The sequence below is a fragment of the Falco rusticolus genome, chromosome 7 (genome assembly GCF_015220075.1).
Source record: "Falco rusticolus isolate bFalRus1 chromosome 7, bFalRus1.pri, whole genome shotgun sequence".
NCBI lineage: Eukaryota > Metazoa > Chordata > Aves > Falconiformes > Falconidae > Falco > Falco rusticolus.
Window position 1 is genome coordinate 13,418,946 of NC_051193.1, and position 13,680 is coordinate 13,432,625.

Below are 13,680 nucleotides of genomic sequence, written 5' to 3' on the forward strand. Positions count from 1 at the left end.
TAGAAAGACCAAGTAGGTGCTAAAGGAGTACAAGGCAATCACAAATTAAAAAAATATTATATTCTGGAAAGAAAAGAACAACATATTTGCATGGTTATCTGGAAACAGAACTCTTTGCAATTAGCAAAGACAAGAGGTAGCAGAAAGTCAGTTGGCACAAGATTTGAGGACTTATTTCCCTTTCATTTAACTAATTATCAGAAACTCTTCAAGGACACCCATCTATTCAGCCTTTACCTTCTAGAATTCTTGTCCTTTCCTTTTACAAATCTAAGCGGCAAATGACAAGATAATTCATGCATCATGCTTCTTGTCTATCCAAGGTTTCCCTTTTTCTTAACTAAAACCTAAGCCCTGTGAGGGCTTTTTTTCTGGATAGTCTTGGTCCGAATCATTTTGGAGCCTTCTGCATCCTAGATACCTGCAAACAGCGAGACTTTTTGTATATTTTTGCAAATTCACTGAATTCAAGACAATAGGTTGAATGGGTAGAAGTTTCTCTACAGGAGTCTGTAAACACACAGGATTCGCAAAGGTAGTGTGTGCCTAGTTCAGAGCCTCCTGAGCTCCCAGCTTAGGATAACCATATGAACTTTTTAGTAAGATGTGTTTTAAGGAGGGAAAAAAGACAAATGGTGCTTGGTTTGCAGTGCTTAGTCTTCCACATGTGCTATCTTTGCCTTTTGATTTAAAGAAGAGACATTGTTGCTTTAGATGACTGCTTGCATGAGGAATAAAGTAAAACAAATAGTTTAGAAACTCTTAACAGGCTTACATCTATTCGCACAGAGGCAACTATGGAAAGTACTGCTGAGTTAACAAATACATCACAGAAATTAAAATAAATTTTAAAAACAGAGTCAAACACATTAAGGAGCTAAATTAAGTGCATAGTTTATTTGCAACAAACTAGCTAACCAGCTCTAAATCTGATAAATCAGAAACAAATTAAATTGGGAGTTCCTAATCCTGTGACAAAGTTCAACAGGGCAGTAAGTTTTAAAAATTGAGACCAATTGCAACAAATATGCCTATATTTTATTTAAATAAACAAACTATTTTCTCTGGGTAAGTTGGAAAGGCTTAAGTTTATTAAAACGTAAGCCACAGACATTACAGTGTGTAAGAAAAGTGGTGTCAAAGAACAAAGTCCCCATGAAATTTTGAATCTGCTGCATAGAAAATAATCCACCCGCACTTAGCTGAGTCAGGAGAGAAAGGAAGCAGACACATCTACTTATTTCTACTGAGAGTTCTTTGCTTTTCAGCATGCTCCACAATTTTTTCTTCTACATAAAGTCCCTTTCGCTTTCTTACTGCATTCATGTACTTGCGGGCCTGGTTCTCTGAGTCTGCCTTTTCCCCAAAGTGCAAATATTCCTCCTCAGTGGTTGGTACCCAGAATGGGTCACTTGAAATGATCTATAGAAAGAAAAAAAAAAAAAAAAAAAAAAAGAAAAAAAAAGGTAAAACAGTACAACGGTTTATTAGCACATTTCAGGTAATCAATCTCTGATACAGAGAAGTATGAAAGTAGAGCAGACAAGAGTTTTCTGGAAAGCCTGCAATTAGCTTTTTAAGCAGAAAACAAGAATTACGGTACACTATGTGGCACTTGCCATCAAAAGACCACAACAGCTTTTCAAATCCAGTTGCGTTGATCTGCATGAATTATTTTTTTTTTAAAGCAAATTTAATTGCCAGTCAGCAAACAATGCCAAATAACATTCAGAAAATTCTCGGTTTTCAAAAAGGAATTCCTTATTTGAGTATTATCTCAGTATGAATTTATTAGAGTTTATAAGAACTGAAGGTTTCTGCTCATTTCTGTGCGCCATGTTCTTCAATCCCTATGCATGGACAGATGCTTTAAAAATTATTGCTTCTGGTGGTAACATATTAAGTAGAGCTGCTCTTGCAGCTTAACATCTCAGGGGCTGTCCTCAAGAAGAGAGATGATCAGAGAATAACTGGACACGTCTTTATCCCCAGTTCATCCTATATACCCCACACTTCTCAGACTACCACAGCAAGTATTTCAAAGGTGTAATGATCTTATAAATTCTTTAAAACCTTTCCTGATTTCATCTTGCACAGGAAAGCTACAACATTTTTAATACCCCAAGACAGTCTGAAGAGATATTTACTCTCTACCTTTGGACTACATAGATTTCACACAAATTCTAGGCTTAATGCTTACCTAGCTAGCCCAAGATAACAATTTATTCCGTTACTGTTAGTGACTCTCATTACTTTAAGAAGTTTTAGTTGTTCAAGTAAATGTTTTAAGACCTAAAGAAAAAGGAGGACACCCCCCACCCCCCAGTTCTAAGCTCCTAAGAATCCACCTAATTTCTATTCATATATTAAACCCTTGCAGGCACTAGAAATTACTCCTAAGTCATTAAGAGTGATCATCAAGTCTTAAGGTCTTGTAATTTGTATGTGTAATCAAATCTGGGAAGTGCTCCCTAGTGAACTGATGTCTGGGTGACCAACCAAAATTGGACAGGGTTATAGTTCTGAGATTCAACTTCCTTTCCCATTAGTGGACAATTGACCATAAAACAGAGTAAAAAATACTGTAGTTAATGAGCATTAAGGAACTTATTTAAACATAGAAAGATCACCTTCCAAGAATGCTAACCATGAGCATTGGGAAGGGATAAAATTGACCAGATTACGTTACTCGGGTTCTGTTGCAAATTTCAAAAATACTTATTTCACTTAAATGACTGTAGATTTCCTCCAAAAGATGTAGTGACCGGTATTGTATCTTTACTAAAAAAGCCCTAAAGATAATATCTTATCCATTTCCTAAACAAAATCCTCATGGAAAAAGGAGTGCAAACAATGGTTAGTTACTGTAAGAATTAGGATAGTTATGACAATAGTTGAGGACATCACTATAATCATCTCCAAAATATGTAACATTAGCACTAACACTAGCAAATGACAAGGAGGGAACAAATTTCCCTAAACTACCAATTTTAGCTTAGCATTGTAAACCTTTTCTAGTGTTATAAACATCTTCTCACAAATTCTTGTAATTATCACACGGTACTTCAAATTAAGAAAGATTTCTTAAAGCTTATTTAAGTTACACAAACTAGCAAGAACTAGAATGATGGCTTAAGATGGACAATTTTCCCTAGAAATATCAACTGTAAAGTCCGAATTTGATACGTCATCTTAAATAACACCTAACACAATCCAACAAATTATACTTTTGGGGGAGTTAAGAAAATGACTGTGGCAGAAGATGGCTATTTTGTGTTAGGTAATATTGTGGGTTCAGCCCTGCAAAATAGTATGTTAAGCCCCATAACCAACAAAAATAATTCTACTTCCAGTTAATTTACCAGAACTATGTATAGTTAAGTGGAATGTTACTTATGCTGGAAGTGACATCCAACCTCAATTATTTAGGTGGGAAATGACTACGCATAGGGTTGTCTGGCTGAAAACCAAAAGTAAGCAGAGCTCAGAAATAAACAGTATGAAACTTAGCTTTCCAAATGTTTCTACATTTATTTTTAACATAAAAGGACTGTCTAACCATAAAAGAATCTGCCCGAGTCATACTCATTCTGATGTCTTGTATAGGGCCCTATAACTAATGCCTAGAAACTTAAAGGTGATTCCTTGACAGCTTACCTCAATTAATAAAAACAAGAATGGAACCCACTCTTGAAAGTTTTACCATTATTTTATGCACCAGAAATAAAGAAAAGGAGCAGTGAAGACTACTGGGTTTTTCCAACTTTTGGGCAGAAACTGCATGTTGACTTGAAGTTGTACTGATGTTCATATTGAACATCTTAATGATGGAAAAACAACAGGGATTTCCCCATTCATGATCTACCCAAAAAGCTGAACAAACAACAATTTCAAAGTCCAAGAACACATGAATAAGAGAAGGTGATCCATGCTCAGTGGATTTGCTCCGGACTGTACTGCCGAGGGAGATTATACAGCTACAAACTACGATAACTTAAAAGGCTGCTACTACCCCCTTTGATGAAGTTGGACTTTTTTCACATTAGCAAGAAATCTAACACCCAGAAGTTAGGCTCAGAGAGAGTCAGCGAAACAGAGATTCTTGAAGAATGACTACAACAGAGGAGTCCAAAAGTATACAAAATTGAGCTTACAGATCTCATCTACCTGGAAATATTTAGATATTTAGTGATGGATGCTTAAGAAAATCCCCAGGCTTGACAGACCGGCTCTTTCAATGATTTATGAAAGACTTGTTCTACTGATGTTAACAGAAGTTTTGCACTGGATACTTCTTCCACCGATAATAATCCATTATGCTTTAACAGGTATCTAGCGCTCAGGAAAGCCAACATAACAGGAGGCTCAGTTGTATGTACTATTTAGTACTTGGTAGCCAGCAAGGGTAAACCTGCAAACTTAGTGCAGCATGGGGCTACAGAATCCTGAGCAAACCTTGCACTGCTACATGATGCAGAGCAGCACTGTAAAGAGACATAAATATAAGTCTCAAAAGCCACCTCAGGAGCTAGCTTTGCTTCTCAACCTGTCCAAATAATTCAGGTACGACATACTGTTTCTAGGGCAAGTTATGGTGGCATCTGAAAAATTTCTGTTACAGGATCATGTCTATCTGAATGGTGTGTCCACACGGCAAAAGACAAGGTTAAATTAGAATACGCTATTTGTGTTACCACACCAAGGTTAAGTAATGAGAAAGAGGAAGCCAGATCTACTGAGTCAGCTGGAACCTGGGGCATGAGTTGTGCCTCTCCTTTAAGAAGTCAGCAAATAGCCATGTTAACATAACCCTAATATCACTACACAGAGGCGTTACTGACAGCAAAACAAAAAAAGTAATTTTCTTCTTTAAAAGTTCTGATTCTGTAAGTGAAGGTGAGAGCATAGTCTATACTGTCCCTCTTCTATTTATGTCATATTAATGAATGACAGCAAATGCATATAGCAGGTGGCATCCATCATTCCCCATACTCTGTTAATACAGCACAAGCAAGCAAAAGGAAAAAAAAATGTTTCCATATAATGCTCCAAAAGCATTGTCATCAATTTGCTTACAATAGTAGCTGTCAGAATGGTGGATCTGGGTTTCCTGGAATCAGAGCTGAGAAGCTTTTTATCCCCTGAGCTATTGTTTGTATTCATGGGAACTGCACAGGAATGACTCTGGAATCTGTGACAGAAATTTGAGGTTTTGTCTGGATAAAGTCCTAAATGATTAATTGGATTCTAAACAGAGCAATCCTTCTGGAATATGAAGTAGCCATTTAACAGAGGGCATTTACTGTGGATCCTGGAAGATCCGAAAGATCAAAGCAGGAAAATGCCCACAAATGTTATTTTTTCTACGTTGCGTGTCACTTCTAATTTAAATTTATTTACATGATTCCACATACTAGTTTTTCAGTACAAACCTAAAACATATAGCCTAAGATTAATTTTTAAAACAGCAATGTGATAGCATCTTAACAGTGCTTTTTCAAAAAGTCACACTCCTAAACAAAAACTTCAATCAAGACAGAACTGGAAATTAAAAATAAAGATTTTTCAGCTGTGAAAGGCATGTTAAGTGACTCAAGCAATTCATTTCACCTTCTATCAAAGGTCTTTAGTCTGCCTTTCTGTAATTCTGCTTGGGTGCCTTGCATGTCTGGGAACCACTGAGCAGGGGTGACAAGAAAACAGCCAAACTGGTTATACCAAGTATAACAGACAAAAGATATCAGGAGCAACCAAAATTAGAAGATACACCATAAAACCAATGACATAATGGTATTGTTAGCATTATGGCAAAGTATATTTTTAAATACCACCATACTGTGTATAATTTGACAATTAGAAAACAGTGTATCTTTTCATCAGGAAATTTTGCTAGGACTTGGGAATTTTCCTTTGTAAAGGCATAAACCAGCCACTGGCCTATGCCTATTTATTATTCAACACCACAGTGATCTGGTGGGGACAACAGCAGCCTTAACTGCAAACAGCCCAGAACAAACACATGATTACTCCTCCAAAGTGTAAATGACAAAGCCAGCAAGACAGCTACTGCTTCCTCATTTACACAACGAAATACTTCTATACTACATCCACAAGGCTCTTCTGAAAACAATTTCTTTTAAGAAGTGAATTCTAAATCAAGGTTTACATTGTGGATGACTGGACTAGTGTTTACTCTGTTAGAGAACAAGTGTCTTCTCTAAAAGCCATATACAATGCAATACAGTAAAATGAATTGGTGCACAGCAGCCAATCCAACTCTTAAATTTGTTATTGCAAATGCAATTCTTAAGTGATGGAAATTTTCCTTGATAGTATTGTTTAACAATATCTTCAGTGATCTACTTTCTAAAAGTCTTGGCTGATATGCTATGTTGAAAGTAAAAGCAACTCACTGAAATTCCATTATACAAAAAACCCAGTCAAATACGGGCTGAAGAATATGTTCCATAGGTCACTGCAGAACTACAAGACCACCCTAGGTATAAATAAAACACCTTTTATAATGAAGTCAGCTGGAATTGGGTATCTCAAAAGAAGTGAATAATTACTTCAAATACTGTAGTGCAAGGGTGTTCTTTAGAAAAGGAAAATTATCTAAAGCGAGATGTTTCATTAAATATCACAACTATTCAAACCAACACACCCAAATAATGAAGTCTCGTAAGACTTGTTTAGTAACAGCATGCAGAGTAGAATAGGCAAAACAGCTGTCATTTTCTTTTAGCCTAACAACCTACACATTAATTATTCAAACAATAAATGCCTGTATCTTTATCAAAGAAATAATGTGAATACCTGTAACAATCCGTAAAAATACAAATACTATGAGTGTACTATGCTAATACTGAAGGACAATACAGTGTGTACTAAATTCTGCAAATGATTATGTAAGCTAATCAAACTTTTCAGTAAGATTTGAGCTAGAACAGATCGCTTCCAATTCAAGAGGACTTGAAATTTTAAGCCTTAATTTGAGGATGATTTATTACTTGCATTTCAGTGGCACCCAGATGGCTCCAATACTGATCTGGGTCCCATTGTCTAGTGTATTTCACAAAATGATGGTATGAAACAGTCTCTGCCTAAGGCAGCCTAATTATGCAAAACAAGGTTGAGAGAAGCATCAAAAGCAAACAGAAGGGATCTGCCTAGTTCATCCAAAAGGTCAGGCAGATCTGGGAACACAGCCATGTTCCTAGTAGCATTTCCCTTACTGGTCCTTACTGCCTGATGAGGACAGAAAATTTCTTTTGAGCCAAATATCAGTGTGGAAAATGCTGTAGTTGGCCCATGAATAGAAAGAGCAGTCTTACACTGTCCAATGAAGATTTTAAGCCCAGCAAGCAACATTATGGCCTTTGTGAACTGCTTAATAAGAAATCTCAAGAACCACTAAATTCAGTGTGATTGGGCACTACCACAAGCAGCCCTTAGCATGCCAGGAAAAATATTATGCCAGCAGCTGTTTTTCAGAAAAGAAAAATATTCAAAAGAACTATTATACACAATTTCAAAGATGATACAGGCTTCAGTGTACCAGAATCCTTTCTACCTTAGAAAAATTGATGCTATAAAGATATTTCAAGAACATTCACAGTTCAAATGGTGTCCATCACTTAGTACTGACACAGACCATACATCTATAAGGGTACAGTTGATACGCTTGTCTTAGATGTCTGAAGCAGCACTGTGAAACAGAAACTACATCTACCTTCCTGGTAAAATGGCAGAACTTTGCAGAAGTTATGTGACCTTGGAAAACTGCTGGGTTTTTGGTAATATACAGGGTAACTCCGTAGAAGCGCTACTGCATTGAGCATAACCAAAGGGTGCAAGGCCATTCGGATACTGGCACTGTGCTACCAGAATACAGAACACCAGGCAGGGTACCGCAGTAAGCCTGAGGTCAGGCGGACTGAGGTGGGCTCTAGTGTCTTGTACATTTTGGGATGTGGAGCAGGGGCAAGGAAGAGATGAATCTCAAAAGTAAAGAGAGGCTAATTTCTTGACTATACTCTTCCTGTGACCTCAGATCCAGAAAGACCCATCACCTCCATATGTAAGCCCTCCCTTGAGTATCACACACAGCGTAATGCAGAGGTACCCAAGTGACTGGCTAATTCCTGTATTTAACCCAAGCAGCTGCAGTCAGGAAAGAAGTGCTGGCAGCGTGGCAGCACACTACCACCTCACACATAACCATGCCAGTGCCTGTATGGACAGGTAGTTTACCAAGTCATTCCTTACTTCCATATGAAAGAAAATACAGATCCTAGAATGGCGTTACAAGATGACATTAGGCAACTTCAAAAGCAATCTCCACATCAACAGTTGCTTTCCATCAACCCCACGTAAAAAGGCATGATGACTAGAAAAGCATGTATGACTAGAAGCTGCCATAACCTGTAACGTAGAGCAGTCTGAATACCATTTTTAAAGTCATTTCTGTACTACTGTGTTGAAATACTTTCCTTCAGCAATATACAATTGAAGAACAGGTAAAAACTGCTTTCAAAGCAGTCAGGATCTCAGCCTGTCCTTGAAAGAAACCACAACTTAAAAAATCAGGGAAAGATTCTACAAGTTTGTGTCTTTTCTTGATTGTTGTTTAACCAACTATGGTGTCTTACTGGTTTTATTCAGTGAAAAACCCTTTCATAACAGGTATCTTATTCCTCTGTAAGCCCTTACAGGCCCCAAATGCTTCCTATTCAGAAAGGAAGAGAATATTCTCGCTGCAGATTCAGCTTCTCCATTCTGCTGCATCCATTCCATCATAGTGGAAAGCAGGTATCACCTCCTTTCCTGCTTAGGAGTACCAAGCGACTGAGGGAAGTGCTGAGCACCTGAAACACTCCCACAAAACATCATGCTGGGGATGAGGATTAAGCAGTAGAGGGTGGGAAGAGAAATATCTGCAATATGCTAAAGAATTTTACAGAAGCACCTACACATAAAATGTTCTCAAAATAAAAACAAGTCACAGTTATTCTGTTAAAACACAAACTTTCACATTGTACCAAACACTTTGTGTACCAGCTTGCTTATTTTATAAATAGCTGATCTCTATACCACATCCTGAAAGAAGAAAAAATCCAACAATTTTCAGCCTCCCTATTTACCAATTGTTTGACTGCCCTGTAGTCAAATCTTGGCTTCACAGAATGCTGCCATTTGCATCACTACAGATCAACTTATCTATCAAACAAATAAAGGCAATGTATCTTCTTCTCAAGATTATATCTACTTTTACACAAGCATTTAAAAGAAAGCATGAAAACAGATTGCTTTCTTCATAACTTGCATGGAAAAAACCTCCCAATTTTATTTCTGTCTGTACTCCTCAGGAGTATTTTCTCTCAACAGCTCTTAATTGCAAATTACAAGGTCTGGCAAAAATACAATTTAAAAAAGACCCCAAAAAACAGACAGCCATCAAGATGGATGTTATAAACCCAATAGAAAAGTTAACTTATTTCATATCCATAGCCATCTTGCAAAAGCTACAAAAATACAAGAAGTATCAGATTAATAACTTCTTGTTTTCTTTCAAAGATAGAAGGTTTAAGGGGAGACAGAATAACTTGTGGTCAAACTTCAAACACTTACCCTACAGACATGTATTATCAGTATAGATTCCCTACAAGTAAAACAAGCATCCAAAAGTATTTTGTAATTCAGAGATCCCATCCACAATATATAAAGGGGACTGCCAAGGCCTTAAAATGCCTGAAGTCAGATATGAGAACTCCTCTTCCAATAAATATTGTAATAATGAACATTTACACATGTAGTTATAAAAAAACCCCTCATACAAGTTAACTTTGGCTCAAGACCATCATCTTTCTTTGTGTCTCAATCACTGACTGCTGAGCTTTAGCCTTGACTTCGGTCAGTAGCTACAAACAGGAATTCGGGAACTGGAACGAAAAAAGGAGACGTGTGGCTCTACTGTTGCATTCTTTCCTATTACTTAAGAAAAACGTATCAAGAGGGAAAATTAAAGCCACACCACTAGCACTTCTATTTACTCTTTTAATTAGCTTCAGATGTTCTGACCAATACAATGAGCTTTTCATATTTGAAAGGTTCCAGGTTACTCTTAGAATCCATTTACATGTCTAAACTGTCACTGGCACAATGATGCCTGTAAAGCTACAATTCAAACCTGGTGTAGATTCACAGATTCTTGGAGTCTCTCTTATTACCTTAGTCTGCTTCCTGTTTAATGCATGCTTGACAATCTCATCCAGCAACTTCTATATTAAGCCTTCATCCTCTGAGTCGTAAAATGACTTACAATTCAAAAGGAATGAATTAAAATTCAGAATATAAAACTTGCAGATTCAGAATGCCTGATATTCTTACCACTTATTACATGCAGTCCTTCTCTTACCTATCTTCAGAGCCCTAAATCTTCTACTTAGAAGGGATACCAAAAAAGAATTCAGATTAAACGTGTTTACAGTTCACCCATGCCTCCCCCAAGAAAAAGCGTATCTAAGAACGAACCATTATTTAAAAGATGTGAGTTAACAGGAATACTACACATTTCAGAACTTTACAACTAGTAGATGTCTGACAAGTTCTGCACTTGCTGAGAATTCAATCAGCATCTGAAAGAGCCATGTGCGTTATTTTTTTACTATAACACAGATTTCCCAAATGGGATTAGAGTTCCATTATTCTAAGCATTGTGTAATCACAAGTATCTTCTTGTTCAAAGAACCTTACGATTAAGATAAAATGACATGACTGAGTAAAAAAAAGTCACTGCAAAGAATTAAGACAGAACAAAGGGAACAGGCTCAGGCAAAAACATAAACTAACTGAAGGTGCATTATTAATTCAAAGATTAAAAAAAAATACAAGGAGTTCATAATTATCCCAAAGTTATATATTTTAAACTAAGAATTCTGAAAAAGTTTATATTGAAATCTAAGAGAATATAGCCACATAAACCCAGTACACTTAATATTGCCTAGTAATATCATAAAGGAAAATACTTGACTAACTTGAAATTTATCTGTTTAAACTTGGACCAAACTGAAAGCTTTCACTAATGATTATTTGGTGCCATCCTCTACAGGCAGGAATAAATTGTATAAGTATGACAGAAGAAATGAATAAAAAAGGAGTATCTCACAAGACAGACCTTGATACGTGTATTGCTCCATCCCCCGGGGCTGCAGCAATCTGAACTACAGAAAATACATTCATTAACTGAAGAAAAAAAAATGGTAATTTGATTTCCACAGAGACCAAAATGGATTCACTTAAATGTAGGCTCTATTATTGACCTTCCTGTGTTTATAGTCTACAAATCGCATTAATGAAATGAATAATAAAAAATAAATTAAACCTTCATTTCTTTAAACATACTTTACGCATATGATTTCCATGAGATTAAGTGTTTAAAAATACCAAAAAGCATCTAGTTCACTAGCTGTAAAATGGGGGTAACAACACATTAAAAGGAACCTGTGTAGATATATGTCCCAGGTACTCAGCTAATGAGCTGAGCACACTGAGAAAATACCACTAATGCAGAATTCATTCAGAATGTCATGGAAGGTTTGAATAATATGCAATTAAAGCAGCAACCATACACTTGCTAACATAGGAAATGCAAAACAAAACCAACATGGCTAGTAGCTTAGCAAAAGCCTTATTTTGTTACAAAAATGTGAGAGCATGACTTTCAACGTGACAAAAAATCCCCAAAAAACCACCTGCCCCACTGAGATTTGCCAGGTGGAAAGGTGACTGGTTTACGCAAGCATTTTTCCTACTACCAGTACATTTTAGCACACTAGCTGCAATTCTAATCTCTCCTGAGGGTCAATTTTAGAAAATGTTGCCAGTTGTTCAAATCTCCCTCTCCTATGCATATCTATAATTACATGTGAACATTTTCTTATGTGAAATTCCTAACACCTGACAGAATGAACATACATGCCAAGGTCTGGGGATAGAAGTGGAAGTCAGAGAGGCAAGGGGTTTATGTTTTTGCTTAGTATCGGAGCACAGTAGCTACAAATCCTAAAGAAACTGGCACAAAACAATGATTAGCTGGAATTAACATCCTTCTAACTGATGTTCCTTTAGGGCACTGATACCTGAGGCTGTTCAGACAAAAGACTAGTTAATCCACAAAACCTCACCAGCACCTCAAATGAGAACAACCAAGACTGAGAGGACAACTGTACGCAATATTGCCAATCCTCACTGGTTTGAGGTACCTAATCTGTTACTGGCTTACACGTAGATCCCTATACCCCAAAAGCTGCAGGTTTATGTATTTTTTTTTTTGTGCATACACCATCTATGGAAGACAGTTATCGGGTTTCTCTTGGTTTTTGTTTTTTTTTTCCTCTTTCTTTCGGTGTATCTCTGTTTTTCCCTTCTATGGTTCTCCATGAAGTCAGACTTAGCTACAAGAAGGTTAAATGAATCTGTACTGGAGGACAGGTAAGTCCCTGGTCCACTGCAATTTCTAATGCCAGTAAGGTACCACTGCCAATGAAGACATAATGTACTTTCTGAAATGTACTCTTTCCAGTATTCCCAACTCCTTTGATAGCACTTGGCTGGTCTACAGAGATCCTCCTTTTCCATTAGCATCCACATAAAATTGCTGATGCAGTTACAATTACTAACAAAGAAATACTGGTAGTGAAGTACTTAACAGATACTACCTAGTAGGGCAGTTTGGCTACTAGAAATGAGGAAGAATCCATACCACGTGAAAAAAAAGCACATACTTTGGAGAGAAACAATGGTAAACACACCATAGCTGGCAACTGCACGGAATACTAGTCCCACTGACCTCAAAAATCTGTAGTCTCAAAGACTTCATATTTGACATCACAAAATAAATCAGAAGATGAAATAAAACCATCCAAACAAAAAAAGACTTTATAATCCATTTACAAAAGTTTCTATGGTCCTAACACCAAATAAAAGAACATCTGATTTAAAAAAAAAAACACCCACAACCAAAACCAGAAAAACCTAGACTTCAGATATTTTAAAAATCTAATGTGAAAAGCTTATACCCTCTTACTCTTGCCCTTGAATTCATTTTTAATTCCTTCAGTGGAGTCCTCAGAGGAGCTCTACAATGCAGGTATGTCTGCCTTGAACAAGGAACTCTGATTTACAGCTTTTTATATTACTCCTTGAAGATCTACTATCCACATCATAGGACTAAAATACAGTGCACTATCAGCTGTTGACACTCTCTATCAGTTTTCCCACTTGCACATTTTCTTTACACCTTCACTTTCACCTCTCCGTTTAAGTGACAAAGATGACCAAAGGGAATGATTTTGAGGATACCACCGCTTACTATCACCAGACTTAATTCTGAAATAATGAAATCTATCCTCTTTGCCTTTAGGAATAAAAATATATGTTGACTTGGATGTAAGGACCAAAAAACCCCAAAACCCTAGGTGTCTGTTAACCCCTAGAAGGTTAACTTTCATATGCATTAGATTTATTGTTACATTTTCTATTAGCAGTAGGCTGGGGTTGGTTTGTGTTTTGGGTTGGTTGGGTGGGGTTTTTTTCACTCCCCGAACAAGTTTACCAGAGAACTCATTTAAAAAGGCACATAAAATTGAGGAAAACACATTTATGAAGAATCACTTTCAT

The 13,680-nt window shown here is 36.8% G+C and overlaps 1 protein-coding gene across 3 annotated transcripts in view; it reads right to left on the reverse strand.

The window, feature by feature from the left end:
- Nucleotides 1-869: 869 nt before the first annotated feature.
- EFL1 (elongation factor like GTPase 1) overlaps nt 870-13,680 on the reverse strand; it is an 81,292-nt gene continuing 68,481 nt past the window's right edge. Inside the window, exon 20 of one of the 3 annotated variants that reach the window (XM_037395062.1) lies at nt 870-1,422. In XM_037395062.1, coding sequence (XP_037250959.1) covers nt 1,234-1,422 — 189 coding nt within the window. In that variant the 3' untranslated portion in view covers nt 870-1,233. Of the gene's footprint in view, nt 1,423-11,072; nt 11,223-13,680 lie in introns of those variants that run through there. The other 2 variants (XM_037395064.1, XM_037395065.1) reach the window with 2 other exon arrangements.